At 37.5% G+C, this 16,277-nt stretch overlaps 1 protein-coding gene across 4 annotated transcripts in view; it reads left to right on the top strand.

The window, feature by feature from the left end:
• Hdhd2 (haloacid dehalogenase like hydrolase domain containing 2) overlaps window positions 1–16,277 on the top strand; it is a 34,497-nt gene that overhangs the window by 205 nt on the left and 18,015 nt on the right. For 2 of the 4 annotated variants that reach the window (XM_074069870.1, XM_074069871.1), the window contains exons 2-4: window positions 5,584–5,698; window positions 8,549–8,752; window positions 13,302–13,386. In XM_074069870.1, coding sequence (XP_073925971.1) covers window positions 5,593–5,698; window positions 8,549–8,752; window positions 13,302–13,386 — 395 coding nt within the window. In that variant the 5' untranslated portion in view covers window positions 5,584–5,592. Of the gene's footprint in view, window positions 1–29; window positions 172–1,522; window positions 1,629–5,583; window positions 5,699–8,548; window positions 8,753–13,301; window positions 13,387–16,277 lie in introns of those variants that run through there. The other 2 variants (XM_074069872.1, XM_074069873.1) reach the window with 2 other exon arrangements.

Raw genomic sequence — 16,277 nt, forward strand, 5'->3', positions numbered from 1 at the left:
ATGCTGGCGGCATCCCTAGGCCACCACCCTGCTTCGGAGCCTGGGCCAAACTACGCGCCCGCCCTGAGAGGACGTCGCCCAGATAGTGACCGCCCTTTGGCCACCAGCGCGTGCGCAGCGGGGCGCCGGGCGCTTCCTCCGGTCCTACGGACTGTCCTGAAGTTCCCCGGGGTGGGTGCTGAGTACGTGGTGGCTTTTCCTCGAAACTTGGCCCTGGACTATCATTCCACGTCAGCGTCCCTCCGGGTCACCCAGGCATTTATGTGACCCTGGAACTTGAGCAGGGCTAGAAGGCAGCGGTATAGGCTTCTGCCACGCCAGAGATAGCGAGGGCCCGCAGTCGACTTGGTGCGGAGAGATCCCTGTTCTTAAGATCCCCGTGCATAGAGACCGGGATTCGTGGGTTTAGTTAAGCCGGAGTCTTTATCGAGCACCTAACGCAGTGGAAAGGGCGACACGGTCCTGTGCTCACAGAGCTCAGCAGTTAAGTAGGAGAGACAGTCACGCAGGCCAGGACAGGGTGGCAGGTATAATGAGAGCGCAGAGACACCTAACCTCGCGTGAAAAGGAGGTGGATTCAGAGGCTGGCCAGAAAAAAATGGTGCTTATCTGAGGCTGAGGACTGGAAGATTTGGCCAGGGGAGGAAGGAAGGTGGAGAGGGGTTCAGACAAAAGTCCATCTACGAGGGAGTGAAGTCTAGGACTGTGGACAGACTGCAGTGCCTTGGAACTTGGGCGTGCATGTAGAGATCAATAAGTAGGAAAGGTAAAGAAGGTTCTGTACACCAGATTTCATTGTAGAGACTTCAGCCTGAGTTCCACTAGGAGATATTTAAGTGGCAAGTGAATGAATAATATTACTGGAAAACTCAGACCACACAGGAAAGGAAAGATTTTTTCTTCAGGACAGCTAAGAGGCATGTTCTGAAGAACTCCCAACTTCCCAGGAGAAAATTTGTATTAAGTTTTGAATTATATGCCACAATATGTATTTTAATGCTTTCTCAGTGCCCCAAGTTATATTAATGCCTTAGGACTTTGCATCATTTTTATCCCTGATTTTTATAGCCCTTGACACATCATCATGAACTCTCCCCTCTTTCGTGCCCTACCTACAAATACATAACTCTGCTTTTCCAAGTGTAGAATACTATTCACAATACTTCACAGGTATTACTTTCATTAATTCTATCATCAGCCATTAGAGGTAAGTTGCTATTCTTTCTACTTTAGCAATGAGCAAGTTCAGGTTGGCAGGATTCATACCTAGGCATGTCTACCTCCCTTGTTTTACCTAACCACTGCACCGTTACATTCAGGGAATAATTTGGGGCTGGAAATAGGCCTAAAGCAGAGAGGACATTTAGCAAATTGTTGAAATAGGTTAGATGAGAAATGATTTTAAAACAAAGGTAGTTTTAGTAAAGAAGAGAAGTATGAGTAGATTTCAAGACCGAAGGAAGTGGAACTGACTGCCTTTGGCATTTGGATTGCTGCTGCTGTCATTTGCTCACTGTTGCAGGGAAAAGAAAGCAGCTTTGAGGTTGAAAGTGCTGGTTGGATTGAGAAGGCCCTGGGATAGTCAAGGGCAGCTGTCCTTTGAAGTATCCTGAAGAGTTACTCTTAAAGTGAGAAAATACGCTTTTCTTCTTTGCATTGACCTCCATTGGTTGTTTTGGCTCGTCTAAGGGATATCTTATATAACTTACTCAAACTGGGAGACAGTGTGCATGGACCCAAAGTAAACAACACCAAAAAATGGACTACCTCTGAAGCTTTTATAATTCTTTTCAGAATAATTCTGGTATTAAAACAACCATTGTGTTTGTACTGAACATGTACACTTTTCCTTGTCATTATTCCCTAAACAGTACAGTATGATAATTATTTACATAGCATTTATACTTCATTAATTGTTAGATGTAATTGAGAGGATTTAAGTTATATAGGAGTATGTGTCAGTTGTGTGCAAATATTAGGCCACTTTATTATATAAGGGACTTGAGCGTCTGTGTGTTTTAGTATCCACAGGCAGTCCTGGAGCCAGTCATCTGAGTATACTGATTACTTGCACATTATATCAAATATAAACTTGTCATTTAAGTAGCATGTATTATAAAGGTTCTGAAAAGAATAGAGATTATGGCAGAAGTGGTCAAGGCCTAGTGGGACTAGAGAAGTAGTATATTTTAAAGTTCAAAAGGGACACCTCATTTTGTTCTTCCAAGCCTCAGTCACCCTCAGACATGTGATACTCCAAAAGGGCATTTTGAAGTCTGAAGGGTATGTTCAGTGGAGCTGATGAAAGCAAAGAATACAAACTTTTTAAAAGTGTTTTGGTAAATTAAACCTATGTGGATGTTTTGATTGGGATTGAAATTATTAGTAGTTATAAATTATGATAGATCCCTGGCTCTAGTTGAACAGTTCTTTTAAAAATTACAATTCCTGCTGGTATTTTCCTTGTTTCTATTTTGTTCTTTCAAAACAAAGCCTTCACCATTAACATTTTTATTGAATATTGTCTCATAAAAGTTCGATTTTAAGAGAAGCAATTTTACATTCCTATCTATATAAGTCTTCATTTGGCCCCCTCCCCTTTTTTTTAAACTGTTACCCATCCAAATAGAGACCCTAGAACAGCCTACTGTTTTAACTCACAAGCTGTTCCCCCTCTCAGACAGATAATAGTTGATGCTGCTGTTGTAATCCTTAATGTCAGGGTCACAATAAAGATCAGAGATAGAATAATATGAGGACTATTATAAAAGGGAGGGTTTTGCACTTGAACCTTGATTAATCAGAGATCTTGATGTCTTTCTTTTCTCTTTTCATCTGCACCTTTTTCCCCAGCAGCTACATTATAAAAGACAAACAATCAAGTTTTTTTCTTATACTGACAATGGGGGTGGGAGTTTTTAATGCTGAGTGTATAATAGGACTAATTGGTTATAGCTATCTTAAATGAGACATGACTGGCTAAAATATAAGACTAATTTTTATACTGTGGAATATATCATCTACACAAGAGTTTGTGACACACATGTAAGTTTCTGGTAATTGTAATGAAATAAAAGCACTCATGTACTCACTTTCTAGGTCAAGAAGTAAAACATTGCCAGATCTTAGACGCTCCCTTTGGTGCTCCTCCTAGTTTGCGCCTGCTCCCTGTCCTCTGGAGAGTATAGGTATCCTAGCTCTTTGGTAATCATTCCCTTGCTTCTCTTCATAGTTTTATCACCTACACTGCATCCCTGTTTTTGAATGCTGTTGTGTAAAACCATAGGAGTTGGGCCCCAAGGAGATAAGCAAACTCATGTGAAGAGAAAATCAAGGCTCTGGGGAGTAATACCACACATTGATTCTTTGAGCTCAGTGTAGACTATAGATTATAGATAGATAGATAAATAGATAGATAGAGGCTTCATCTTGCCTTCCTGCTGTATGTATTGAAGAGAAATGTAGACTCAGGAATGGTCAACAACAGCAAACAATAAATTTGAGGTGGAACCGGGACCAATGTCTGGGCCTGCTGACTGCCAGTCCTGAGCTCTCAGTTCCATCTCAGGGAGCTAACTAGGAGGGAGAGGTCTTCCTCCGACCTGTCATTTGTCCCAAAATAAGATACCATAAATCACCTGGAAACCCCTCTTCCCCTTTGGAGCTTTCCCCCAAAATCTTAGTAATTGTTGCCTTATGTCTTCTAGGGTCTTTCTAGCTGAATTTTAACCTTTGCCTCCACTTGTAACTTTAAAGGAGGTGGCTCTTTCAGCTTTGTTACACCAGGGCTAAACACATAGTGTGGGTTTGGTAAATATTTGCCACTGAGTGCAGTAGGTTACTTCTACAATCCAGCCATATGAGAAGAGAGATCGGGAGGATCATGGTTCAAGGGCAGCCTGGGCAAAAAGTCATTGAGACCCCATCTCAATCAATAAGCTGGGTGTTTTGGTGTGTGCCTATCATCCCAGCTACACAGGAGGCCATAAGTATGAGGGTCATGGTCTCGGGTAAGCCCTGAGTAAAATGCATGAGACCCTACCTGAAAAATAACTCATTCAAAAACGGGAGTGTGGCTCAAGTGTTAGGGCACATGCCTGGCAAGTGCCATGAGTTCAAACCCCAGTGCCCCCACCACAAACAAGAAAATTTGCCCTATATAGATTAAAGTGCATAAAGCACTTTAATAAAGGTAAGGACACGCATATACTTCAGACCCAGCAAGACCCCAGAGAAATGCTCACGTGTGTCCACTGTGAGATATATAAGGATGTTCACAGACGTGTTCTGTGGTAAAATAAAATGTTTTAAACTATCCAAATGTTCATGATTAGAAGAATAAATTATGGAGTATTTACACAATAGAATACAGGAGTGAAAATAAGTGAATACCTGTATTAACATGGACACATCTCACAGAGATAATGTTGACTAATGAAGCAAGTTGCTAAATGTACACAGAATACCATTAGTACAAGATTCTGAATATATAAAAATCAGGAGGGCAGCTACCATAGGAAGGAAACTCAAAATGGCAGAAAGTAGAGGGCTTCAACTATATCTGTGTCTTATTTCTGAAGGTGGATGATCAGTAAAGGGGTGGTATATTTTCCTTGATACCTTTTGTGTATGTCTGACATTTCCTTATAAAAATAACCAAATAGGAAAAAATTAATAAGTAGATTAATTTAAGAAGCTACAAACCATCGGGGCATTAGTGGCTCACACCTGTAATCCTAGCTACTTAGGAGGCAGAGACCAAGAAGACCATGGTTCTAGGCCAGCCTGTGCAAAAGCCAAGACCCTATTTTAAAAATACCCAACACACAGACTAGTGGCTCAAGTGGTAGAGTGCCTGCCAAGCAAGTGTGAGGACCTGAGTTCAAACCCCAGTATTACTCAAAAAATGAAAAGAAAATGAAACTATAAATCAAGTCTCATCTTTCTTAGCTCCCTTACTAATAATATTTAAGTCATATTTATCTTATACTGTATATCAGCTAAGAAAAGAGAAATTATTTAAAGGGAAAATATGCAAACGGGAAGTTGTACATTGTAAGGTAAGGAAAGTATCTCCCTACTTTAAAATAAGTGTTACTTGAAATTTCTACCTTGGTTACCTGTAAACACCAGTAGCTCCCTGGCCACATATGCCATTCCAGCATATAGCAGTGGGGATGGGCAATTAGAACATTTTCATTGTACATAACCAAAGATGATGAAGGCTTGTTAATGTGGAGCTTCCACCTGTGCTTCAAAGTTTATTATTCTTGTACTTAAAAGTGTGAATGATCTGTAAAAGTTACTTTAAGAAATGAAAGTAAATAGTAGCATCTCTTTTAGCATTTCCCCTCCTGTAGTTTTGATTAAAAATTAAAAAAAAAAACGAAAGTAAGCATTATAAAAGTGTTACGGATCAAATTTTTGGTTTTTGATTTTTAAAAACATTTTTTTCTGAAAGAGGAGTTTTAACACTAAGCAGTATCTTTTCTGGATTTGAATTATATTTTTGAAGACTTACCAGTTTTTAATTGTCCATTGTTTCCTAAACTGTATTTTTAATTTCATTTGCTCTCTCCTAAGGAATGAAGGATGGCAGCACGCCGCACATTAAAAGCTGTTTTGGTGGATCTCAGTGGCACACTTCACATTGAAGATGCAGCTGTGCCAGGCGCACAGGAAGCTCTTAAAAGGCAAGCTATCCTCCAGGTTCAGCTGACAAATATGTTTGTATGTGCCATTTCACCAAGGCAGATCATTAGCTAAATGGATGGCCTTAAGATGGCATTTCACCAGCTTACCATATATGTAGGCACTGCCTTGGGTTTAGCTAGAAGATGTATGCATTGTAATATTCTCCAGACATTGTTCTCGAAGCCTTTATTAGATTTGGCCCTTTGCTGTAATCTTTTTGTTCTCTGTGTGTGTCATTTTCTAAGTTAGTAATGTAAATTTAGGAATGAAAATTCAAACTAAACTGGAATAAATAGCATTGGAAAAATCACAAATGAATCCTGGAATCCAAATACATGCAGGCATAGTTCTGCCTCTTTCTGCTTCACCTAAGATCTGACACTGAATGTGCAACTGCCAAAAACAAAGTTTAACTCTCAAGGTCAAGACAGGAGGACTATAAGTTTGAGGCTGAACTGGGTTACATGAGACACTCCCTCAAAAAATAACTAAATTAAAATGAAACTTGGTTAAAGGGCTTGAAATTGTAGAATTATTTCCATCAACTAAATGTGATCCTTCCAAAGATTAGGGACCATCTTAAATATTTTATATTTAGTTGGTATGCCAATTAGAGTACTAAATACAAGTCTAGACACAAACTGGAGATACACAGTGAACATGAAATGACTGAAAGTTTGCTTCTTGATGTCCTGAAAAAATATCAATACACAGAATTAATAACTGGTATTTAAAAAATTAGAGAGCTTTTCAAAATCAGCAGTACTTAGTATTGCTTGTCATTCTCTGATCTTAAAATGTTCACTGTATGCTATTAGTCAGAAAATCTGCTGACTATCGCAGTGCCAGGTGTCAGGGAAAAGATTGACAGAGACTGCACCATCTCTCAGCCTACCTTCCATTTGGAGAACCAAGAAGTATAAACAGTTGTATATATCTGGTAGGCATCATTTGGAAGCTTTCAATTGCATTAGGAGTCATGACGTTCATTTTAGAGGTAGTAACACATGGTAGACATTGTATTACTTAAAGCCAAAAGAGAGTCAGGTACACAGCTAGACTTTCACTTCTTGACACAGTCTGTCTCTGAGTTAGACTTTCTAGGGGTAAGGAGGGATGTCCACTAATCAGTCTTTCCTGAGGACCAAGCTCTTACAGCATTAAAGATGAGCTTTCTTCTCTGGATTGGAAGAAAACTCTTTTTTTTTTTCCCCCCACATTGGAAGTGGCACTTCTGTGGAGCGCTGTAAACCATGAGCCTGCCTTTCCAAGGGGCAGGAGCCTGTACATTGTTCTGTGCAGGCCCTGGCGGATTTCTCTCCTAGAGAAATCACTACTGACACTGCCAGTTTGGTTTCTATAGAAACAGATAGACTAAGGGAAGTTGAGGACTTAAAACAAAAAGTTGGGTGTTTTTGGTTTTTTACCAAAGCTCATTAAAAATTATGTGGTTATTTCATATTTATTCATTTTTAGGATAATAGCTGTGTTGAAGTAATCAATTTCTTTTGCAAGATAAACCACCAAAGTTAATGTGTTTTGCAAAAAAGCTACCACACAGATGTTATAGAGGTAATCATGATTACAGTGAATTTAGTCATATAAATTTATTTAATGTTCTTTGGGTGAATACTTAAAAATCTCTTTTCTGTTTGCTTTGCATAATTGTAAATTATGGTTAGTGCTTTTATGTCTTATGGTCCTTTGGGGCAGGCATCAAATAAAATGCAACAGGCTATTAATACAGAATCTCAAGTGGTAAGAGCACTTGCCTAGCAAGCATAAGGCTCTGAGTTCAAACCCTAGTGCCACAAAAAAAAAAAAAACTACCCCAGAGTTTTTAATTCTAAATTTAAAAATAAAATTGTATTTAGAATTTGGACTAAAACACTATAGAACCAAAAACATTTTCAGTTTTAAATAATCACAGTCTTTATCTGCTATCTAATGTTTAGTTTTCAAAAACAGATTATGGAATCAAATCAATCCTGTGTACAGTTCAATTGAAACCCACCCTTCTCCCCTTCTCCCCCCTTTTTTTCTGAGACAAGTCTTCCTGTGTAGCCTAGGCTAACCTTGAACTTACAGCCTCCAGCACGCTGGGATTATGGGTCTATGCTACCACTCCTGACTGGAAAACCCATTTTGATCTGCAAAAGCGGAATGTTTCTTTAAGCTCTCCTGGTAGTTTCTGTTTATAAATTTAGTAACTTATTAAGCTTAACCAGTATCTAATAACATCTTGGGGCAATTATTCAATGTCCCAGGACACAGAAAATTCTTGTCTTAGCCTCACTGCTACATAGGTCTATAAAGTTAAGCTGGCAAGTCATTTAACTCCTAGGCCTCACATTTAAGAGGAAAGAATTGCACTACTAGATAATCTCTAAAATAATTTCTGTTGCATGTGGTGGCACACACCTGTGATTCTAGCACTCAGGAGGCTGAGGCGGGATCATAAGTTCTAGGCCAGCCTGTTTCATAGTGAAACTGTCTCCAAGAAAAAAAGATAAAAGATAACTTTCACCTCTTATATTCTACCAGTATAGTGGTGTTTCATTTCTTCACTAAATTCTGAATGAAAGGGCATTTAGCATACAGAACGCCCTCAAAAAGGATAGAAGTAGTTTTTTCAGTTTGCCTTTGCAACTGTTAGAGGTGAAACTGCCCACAGGGTATAGATAATTGGTAAGCATTCTGGGCAAATTGAAAAAAAAAAAAACCTTCTCTATAAAACTTAGTGACTTATCCTTCATCTTCTAACATTTAGCTTAGTTCTACCAAACTAGGAGATTTTATGGGCCAGAATATAAAAGCTATCTGTTGACTTCTCAATTTTACCTTTCCAGGTTACGTGGGTCTTCTGTAATGGTTAGGTTTGTGACCAACACAACAAAAGAGAGCAAGCAGGATCTATTGGAAAGGTTGAAAAAACTGGAGTTTGATATCTCTGAAGATGAAATATTCACATCTCTAACTGCAGCCAGAAGTTTAGTAGAACAGAAGCAAGTTAGGCCCATGCTGCTGGTTGATGATCGGGCACTGCCTGATTTCAAAGGTGGGAGAAATTTGGAGATTTTAAAATAAGTTCTGTATATCTACTTGCAAATTATTCAAGGAGGTATTCATTCTGCCCAGGTGTGGTGGGGTGCGCCTGTAATCCCAGAACTGGAGGTAAAGGTGGTGGGATCATAAGTCAAAGCTAGCCAAGTCTACATATCAAGTTCCAGGCCAGCATAGCCTACATAATGAGACCCTATCTGGAAAAAAAAAACAAAACAAAAGAGGTGTTTATTCTGATTTCCCTCTGTTCTGATCGAAATGGCCCATAGTACTAACAAAAGTCTGAATCTGAATTCAGGTTTCTGAAACACCATCCACATAATAAGGGAAACATTACAAAGTACAAGTGTGTTTACATATGTTAAATAATACCTATTGTATGAGATATGCTGTTTTCTGTTTGGTTTACTTGTTTGATTTTTGAAGCTACTTAGAGCCCTCCAAATTAGTTTCATAACCTACTAGTGGATTCTGATCCACAGTTTGAAAAACATGTAGGGAAGAATTACTTTGACAATTATAACCCTGAGTCTAGAAACTGTTCTCTTAACCTGGAAAAAAAATAAATCAAGGCCTCCTTAAAAATATATGTCATTCTGGGTAGTATGAAGATTTTAAAATGTATATAAAGTATTTCACATTTGGTGAAGAGAAAATTGTTTTCTCTTTGGAAAATGTGACTATAAAATATGACATTATAACTTGATGCAGTTTTTCCCACTGCTTCTTTTTTGTAACTAATAGAGTGAAATGGCACAGTACACAAAAATGAATACGAATTCATTTATTACAAAACCATGTGATAACATGTACATTATTATTATTTATAAAATACAGAAAACACCTTTGGCTGAATTACACTGAAAATAAATATTAAAAGGATCTGAGTACTGATGGGAATATAAAATAACAACTCCTATGGAGAGGACTTGGCAATAGCCAGCAAAATTACATATGAAGCCACACTACCTCTTAGATATAGTTACATAAGTATGGAGTGACATGAACAAAGTTCTTCATTACAGCCTTATTTGTAATAACAAAGGTTGGAAACAGCCTAAATGTTCATTGGAATGATTGGTTGAATCAAGTATGTTATATCCACAAAATGGAGTGCATCATAGCTAAAAAATAAGTAATTACAGAGTTCTGTCTCCTAGGATGGAGGTGTGGCTCAAGTGGTAGAGGCCAAGGCCCTGAGTTCAAACTCCAGGTACCACACACATACCAAAAAAAAAACCTATATATATACATATAGCATTTGTTCTTTCCTAACTCCTATCTCCTCCAAACAAACAACTTGGGGGAGTTCTATTTCCTGAGAAGAAGTGATCTTCATAGGATATATTAAGTGAAAATGTAAGGTTTACAAAATCTTACACATTTTCTATGTAGGGAAACAGATGTCATAATGTATTTGTCTTATATTGGTAAAAAGAAGCCAAAGAAAGATAAATGAAAAGGTAATAAAATTGGTTCCCTACTAGGCATGGTGGTACATGCCTATAGTTCTAGCACTCGGAAGGTTGAGGTAGATGGATCACAAGTTCAAGGCTAGCCTGGGGTATTTACAGAGATCCTGTCTCAAAAAAAAGAGGGGGTGCAGGAAAGGGGGTGGGATCAGGAGAGGAGCCTTCTGTAAAAGTACCCTGTTATATAATTTTGACTTTGGAATGATGTAAATATTTTACATTATTCAAAGACCATTATAGAAACCAAACTAGTTCCTGAGTATGGTAATCTTCGTAACCCAGACAGGGCACAGGCACACAATGTGCTTAATTTAAGTCAGAAAGTAAAAATGTTAGATTTATTGAAAGGCAGGCATGTTTTTAGCAGAGGTTGGGCAGTGTTAGGGGAAAAATAAATCAAGCATCTGCAGTATTCAAGATAAAGAGCATGAAATATGATCTAGTTTTTGGTGAGCAATATTAACGTAAAAAAGTAATTTTTTGTGACAGTAATGTAGCCTACTCCATGTAGTTCCAACTTAGGGATGCTTAGACCTACTGTACGTACTGTATAGATAAATTCAAGTAATTTTAGAGCACTGAACTTTTATGTATGCTGAGCATGCGCAGTTTTCCCCCCAAACCAGTGGTCTCCTTAGAACCATGTACCTTCAGATGCCAAGTGTTTACTGTAATAAGAAATTTTTATTATTTATTTTTATTATAATAAATGCATAGCATTACTTATAAAATAAATTGCCTAAAAATTGGGTGTGAAACTATGAAGACTCTTTATCTAATTACCAGTATACAGGAAAGATAAAGATAAAGGAATAAATTCAATAATTAAGACAGTCAGCCAAAACTTCAGAATGTGGGAGCTCCTCCAGGATTAATGATCTAGTTGCACCAATAAGTGGGGGAGAATGAAGTTATTGAATGAGAAGTAAGAAATAACAGTCAAATGCAACCTATGGCTTTGGGGGATGCCAGCTTGTGGTACCAGATGTTAAAAGACATTTTGAGACATTTGGGGAAATTCATCTGTGGACTAAGTATTGGGTAATAACTTTTTAAAAAAATTATGTTAAATTTTAAATCCTTATTAAGGATATGTATGAAATGTGAAGGAGTGAAATGACACAATAGCTGGGATTTGCTTGCTTGCTTTATTTATTTATTTACTTATTTATTGGCAGTGCTGGGGTTGGTCTCAGAGCTTCATGCTTGAACCACTCCTCCACCCCTTTTTTTTGTTTTGGGTGTTTTCAAAATAGGGTCTCACAAACTACTTTCTCAGGCTGGCTTCAAACCGTGATCTTCCTGTTCTCTGCCTCTTTAGTAGCTAGGATTAAGGTCCGGCTAAGCATTTCCTTTAGAAAGTCTTCCAAAAATAATTGGTACAATATTAATAGTTGCAAAAGCTGAATGATGGGTACATCAGGACTTGTAATACTAGTCTTTTTTTTTTTCCTATAATTTTGGAAATTTCCAGGGTATAGAGAAAAAGGTTATTGGGGTAGCCCACAGAACTGCCTAGGAGAGCTGGAGAATTAGTGTTAGGGTCTTTGCAGCTAGGAACAATGTGCACCATCACCCACAGAACTGATGAGGTGCCACTGATGTCCCTAGCTAAGCCTGTAGACCTCCACAGGCACTACTGCCTCCAAATCTAGTAGAAACACTAGTCACTTCCTCAGAGGTGCTTCTCCCCACATTGTATTAGTAGCTCCCAGTTCAAAACCCTGGGTGGGGTCATCTGATTGGCAGAGACTCAGTCTTATGCCAGTACCCTTATCTGCAATGAAGTCTAGAAAACATCTGGTATTCTCATTCTCTGCCTCTGTTGCAAGAGGCTGAACTCTAACCCCTAGCATGGTCGTTAGCAAGTCGTCTTTTATGAGAATGCCATGCAGAAGCTGGGCAAACAAATACAATAAATGCATCCTGTAATCAACATAGTTATGTTTCCAGGTGAGCTAAAGGACTAAAACAAATTTTGAATCTGATTTATCTCTTTTGACTTTAGTTGAAGAATATCAAGATTCTAGGTGCTTCAGCAATGACCTAGAGCAGAATCTGTGATCTAAAAGAAATTTTTATCATTCAATATAGAACTATGCAAGTAACATCTTTATATACATGACAATACCCAAGATGGAATTTTGAAGGGAATGGAAATATCTTTACCAATATTGAGTATTTTTGCTCTATGGATATATATAAATAATAAAAACAACACTAAAAACCAACAGCCAACAATTTTAATTTGTTCCTTCAACAAACTAACCAATTACGCTATGGTAGCAGCTAGTAAGAAAGAAATTGGAAAACTTGTGTCTGTAGTCAATAAGAGAGACAAATACGAATTAGCATATAGATAATCCATGCAACTTTTTTTGGCAGTACTAGGGATTTGAATTCAGGACCTCGTGCTTGCTAGGCAAGCACTCTTGAGCCATACCTCCAGCCCATCCACAGAACTTTAATCAAACTTAAAAATTGTGATGGTGAATGTGCCTGTTTGGTTGTCATATCTAAAGTCCTGTCATCAGATACCAAGCCCTTAAATTCTGCTTTAATTGTAATATGTGTGAAACTAAAAGAGGGTTAGGCAGCATGTATAAAACCATAGAGTCTGCAGTGCTTTCCATATTTATCATGAGTGTGTTAACTTCAACTGTAACAATTAGAAAGCCTAATTTCCCTTGCCTTAGAGTCTTTGTCCCTCATCAGTTGTTATTGATCTGATAGTTCATAGGGAACTCATGACTGTTCTTGTTGATTGTAATCAGCAAAGCATTTTAAATAGAAATTACTTGTTTGAGAACATCAGGTTGCAATTTTCAGCTCAGATTTTCTAGTTACTGAATAGCTTTAAGCTCATGTAGAGGAATATGGAAAAATGTTAGCATACAAAGCCCCCCCCAACCCCTCCCCATTCCAAAGTGTAGTGGGCAAAGATAATCTCTTAAAACTTCAGATTATAGCTACAGCAAAAATATGCACTTGGAATGACTGAGACTACTTTGCCATAAAATTTGACATTGCTTTTAATTGCATTTTTAACAATTATATTTGTTCTATTCCCAGGAATACAAACAAGTGATCCTAATGCTGTGGTCATAGGATTGGCACCAGAACATTTTCATTATCAAATTCTGAATCAAGCATTCCGGTAAATCTAGCTACTTATTTTTCATCTGATAATATACTCACCTTTTTCCTTCTTTAGTCTTTGCCACATAAGATTTTATGTATTTCACTTTCTGGCCACCTAGATTGCACACAGTGACAGACATTTTCATGTCTTTTACTTCATGGTCAACATCAAATAATATGGTTTTCTATTTTGAGTTGTTTTTTTTCTTTTTAATGATTGGTACGTTAAAATGTGATGCTCATTTGGATTTTTCTGCTTTATAGAATATTTTGGAGCAGAAATTCATAATAAAATTACAAGTGTTAAAGTTAGCAGTTTTATCTTTTATTATTACTCCTGTGGTTCTCTATCGACAATGCTAATCTCTAAAAAGTACAATCCAGTCTAATCTACTAAAAACAATAAATGTTTGTCTCTCTCCCATGAAAATCCAGATTATGGAAAAGAGTTGCACACTTGACTACACTTTCAAAGAAATTATTCTATGAGTGATGATGATAGTCTGCACTGGAATAGTGGTAGTAGGGGCGAAGAAGATTTGGGTTGTGTCCACACAACTTTTAGGTGACTGGGTTGAGGGGGTGAAGAAGAGTGAGTCAAGGAGAACATTCAGATTCCTAGCCTCAGCAAGTGAGTGACCACCCCACTTGGGCTTTAGGAAGTGAGGAGTGGTTGGAGCCATTTGACCTGTGAGACATCCAAGTGGAGATACTCCAGTGGCTATTAGTAGAAACACAGTTAACACATAAGACTATAAATCCCCAGTTCGTTGTGTGTTTTACCCTTGTGAACTTCCTTCTGCTCTTTCCAAAAGGAAGACTGTGTACTTATTCTCACACTAAGATAAATTGGGTCAGAATTTGCCTCAGATTCTGCTGTAGAGCAAGATTGTGACTTTTTCCCTTGAAGTTTTCGGTTTTCCAAACCTCTAAACAGTGTAATTGTTCTTAGAATTTATGACAGGTAAAGAGTTCAGAATGTTGGACAGGAATATATTGAACTAGCTTTAAAAAATATTGTTATTTTAATGGTCTAGTAAATTTTTTGTACTTAACTGCAAGAATGTTATAAAAATCATTTTTCTTTCCAGTACATGTATCAGTAAGAATCAATCTAACTTATACTTTATGTAGAATGCATTCTTTTTTTTTTTTTTTTTTTGTGGGACTGGGGTTTGAACTTAGCTCATTTTGGTCTGATTATCTTAGAGATGGGATCTCTCAAACTGTTTTCTTGGGCTGGCCTCGAATTGCAATTCTCCCAACCTCAGCCTCACTCGTAGTTAGTATTACAGATGTGGGCCAGCAGTGCCCAGCTCTAGAATTCATTTCTTGTCATATATATCCTAAGAATCAGAACATTTGCAGAAAACTTTAAACAATAATACCACTTTCACACATCTGGCTACATTGTTTGCTGTCTATCTTGAAAATGGTGTCTTCACAGAAAATTTCTGTGGCCAGAAATAACATTTTGAGGACAGCCACATCTTTCCTTGTGTGCATGGTCATTTTAGATCTCGATTAATGGAAACCACAGCTACTTAATGCACTTTCATTTGTGACTCTTCTTAGTCACTGCAATACTCAAGCCATTGTTTAAAATTCATTTATGTAGGTATTGCCTAAACATGCACTGCTATGCCAGGTTGCCTGAAAATATACTTCAGAATAGGTGGTATTAATTTTTTTTCCTTCACCCACTTCAATTATCCCGTTTTAGTGTCTTAGAGAGATTGCATGTATGCTCTGTAAGTAAGGCTTTCACCAATACCAAAGTCAGTGTTCATTTGAAATAGAGAACCACTGTTCTTACTTCCAAATTCACCTCTGCTACCTTTTATTCATTCCTTTAGCCACAGAATTCAAGGAGAAGGTATTGATTGATTTTAGCTGGTAATTTGGAATGGACGTATTTAATAGGAAGTTGGAGGTCTTTTAGATGAATACTAGACTCACAGTAATAAAAATGTATGTTGACATAATACTGACTTTGTAATTGCTCGGATGCTGTCTAATTAGTACACTTTCCTAACCATATTGATTTTTTTAAATATGACATTTTAAAGCATTACAGTATACTTATAGGTCAACTCTAATTTCACAAATGCACTTAACAGCTGGATGGAGAGTTAACAAGGATTTTAGGTCTCACCCTTCTTTGCATATTGATGTTTCCACAGAGACTGTGCCTTCCAACCAGTAACTGCAGCTGTTTGAATTGTATGTGGCAAACAGACATCTCAAATGAACCACTGATTAAATTACTATTCAGGTTGATAATGAGGAGAAGCATTGGATGTTAAAGCCCATTGCATAGCTGCCTTGATGCCAGTTTCAGGGGCATGTTGCATCAAAGCAAATACATCAACCCTCATATTATACTGCCTCTTATTACTGTGTTTTTAATGAGCTGATCCCCAATGCACAGTGCATACACACATATGTCCTACATGCCTGAATGAAATTGAGAATGATTTTAAAGAATTGATTTGGAGAAAGGATATGAGCCAGTTGTAAAGAGTGAATATGATTTGGGTTTGGATTATCTAAAACATTCAAACCCTGAGAGCCATTGGGTTTTTCCTTTTACCTTATGCTAAGATATAAAGAATAACATATAGTGAATTTTCATATACCTTTCAACCATTTTAAGAGGAGAAATTATCATTACATTTGATATCCCCTATAAATGCCTCCCCAGTTTTCACTCAGGACACATTAGGACTATGAATTTAGTATTCTCATTTTCACGCATTTCTTTATATTTATAATACATATGTAGGTATTTCTAGGCAGTATATACTACTATTTTGTATGTTTATACTACTTATGTTTGCTTTATTCTTTAGAAATATTGTATAATTCATCAATATGCATATCCATAGTCCTAGTTCATTGATTTTC

This window comes from Castor canadensis, chromosome 4, assembly GCF_047511655.1.
Source record: "Castor canadensis chromosome 4, mCasCan1.hap1v2, whole genome shotgun sequence".
NCBI classification, from domain to species: Eukaryota; Metazoa; Chordata; class Mammalia; order Rodentia; family Castoridae; genus Castor; species Castor canadensis.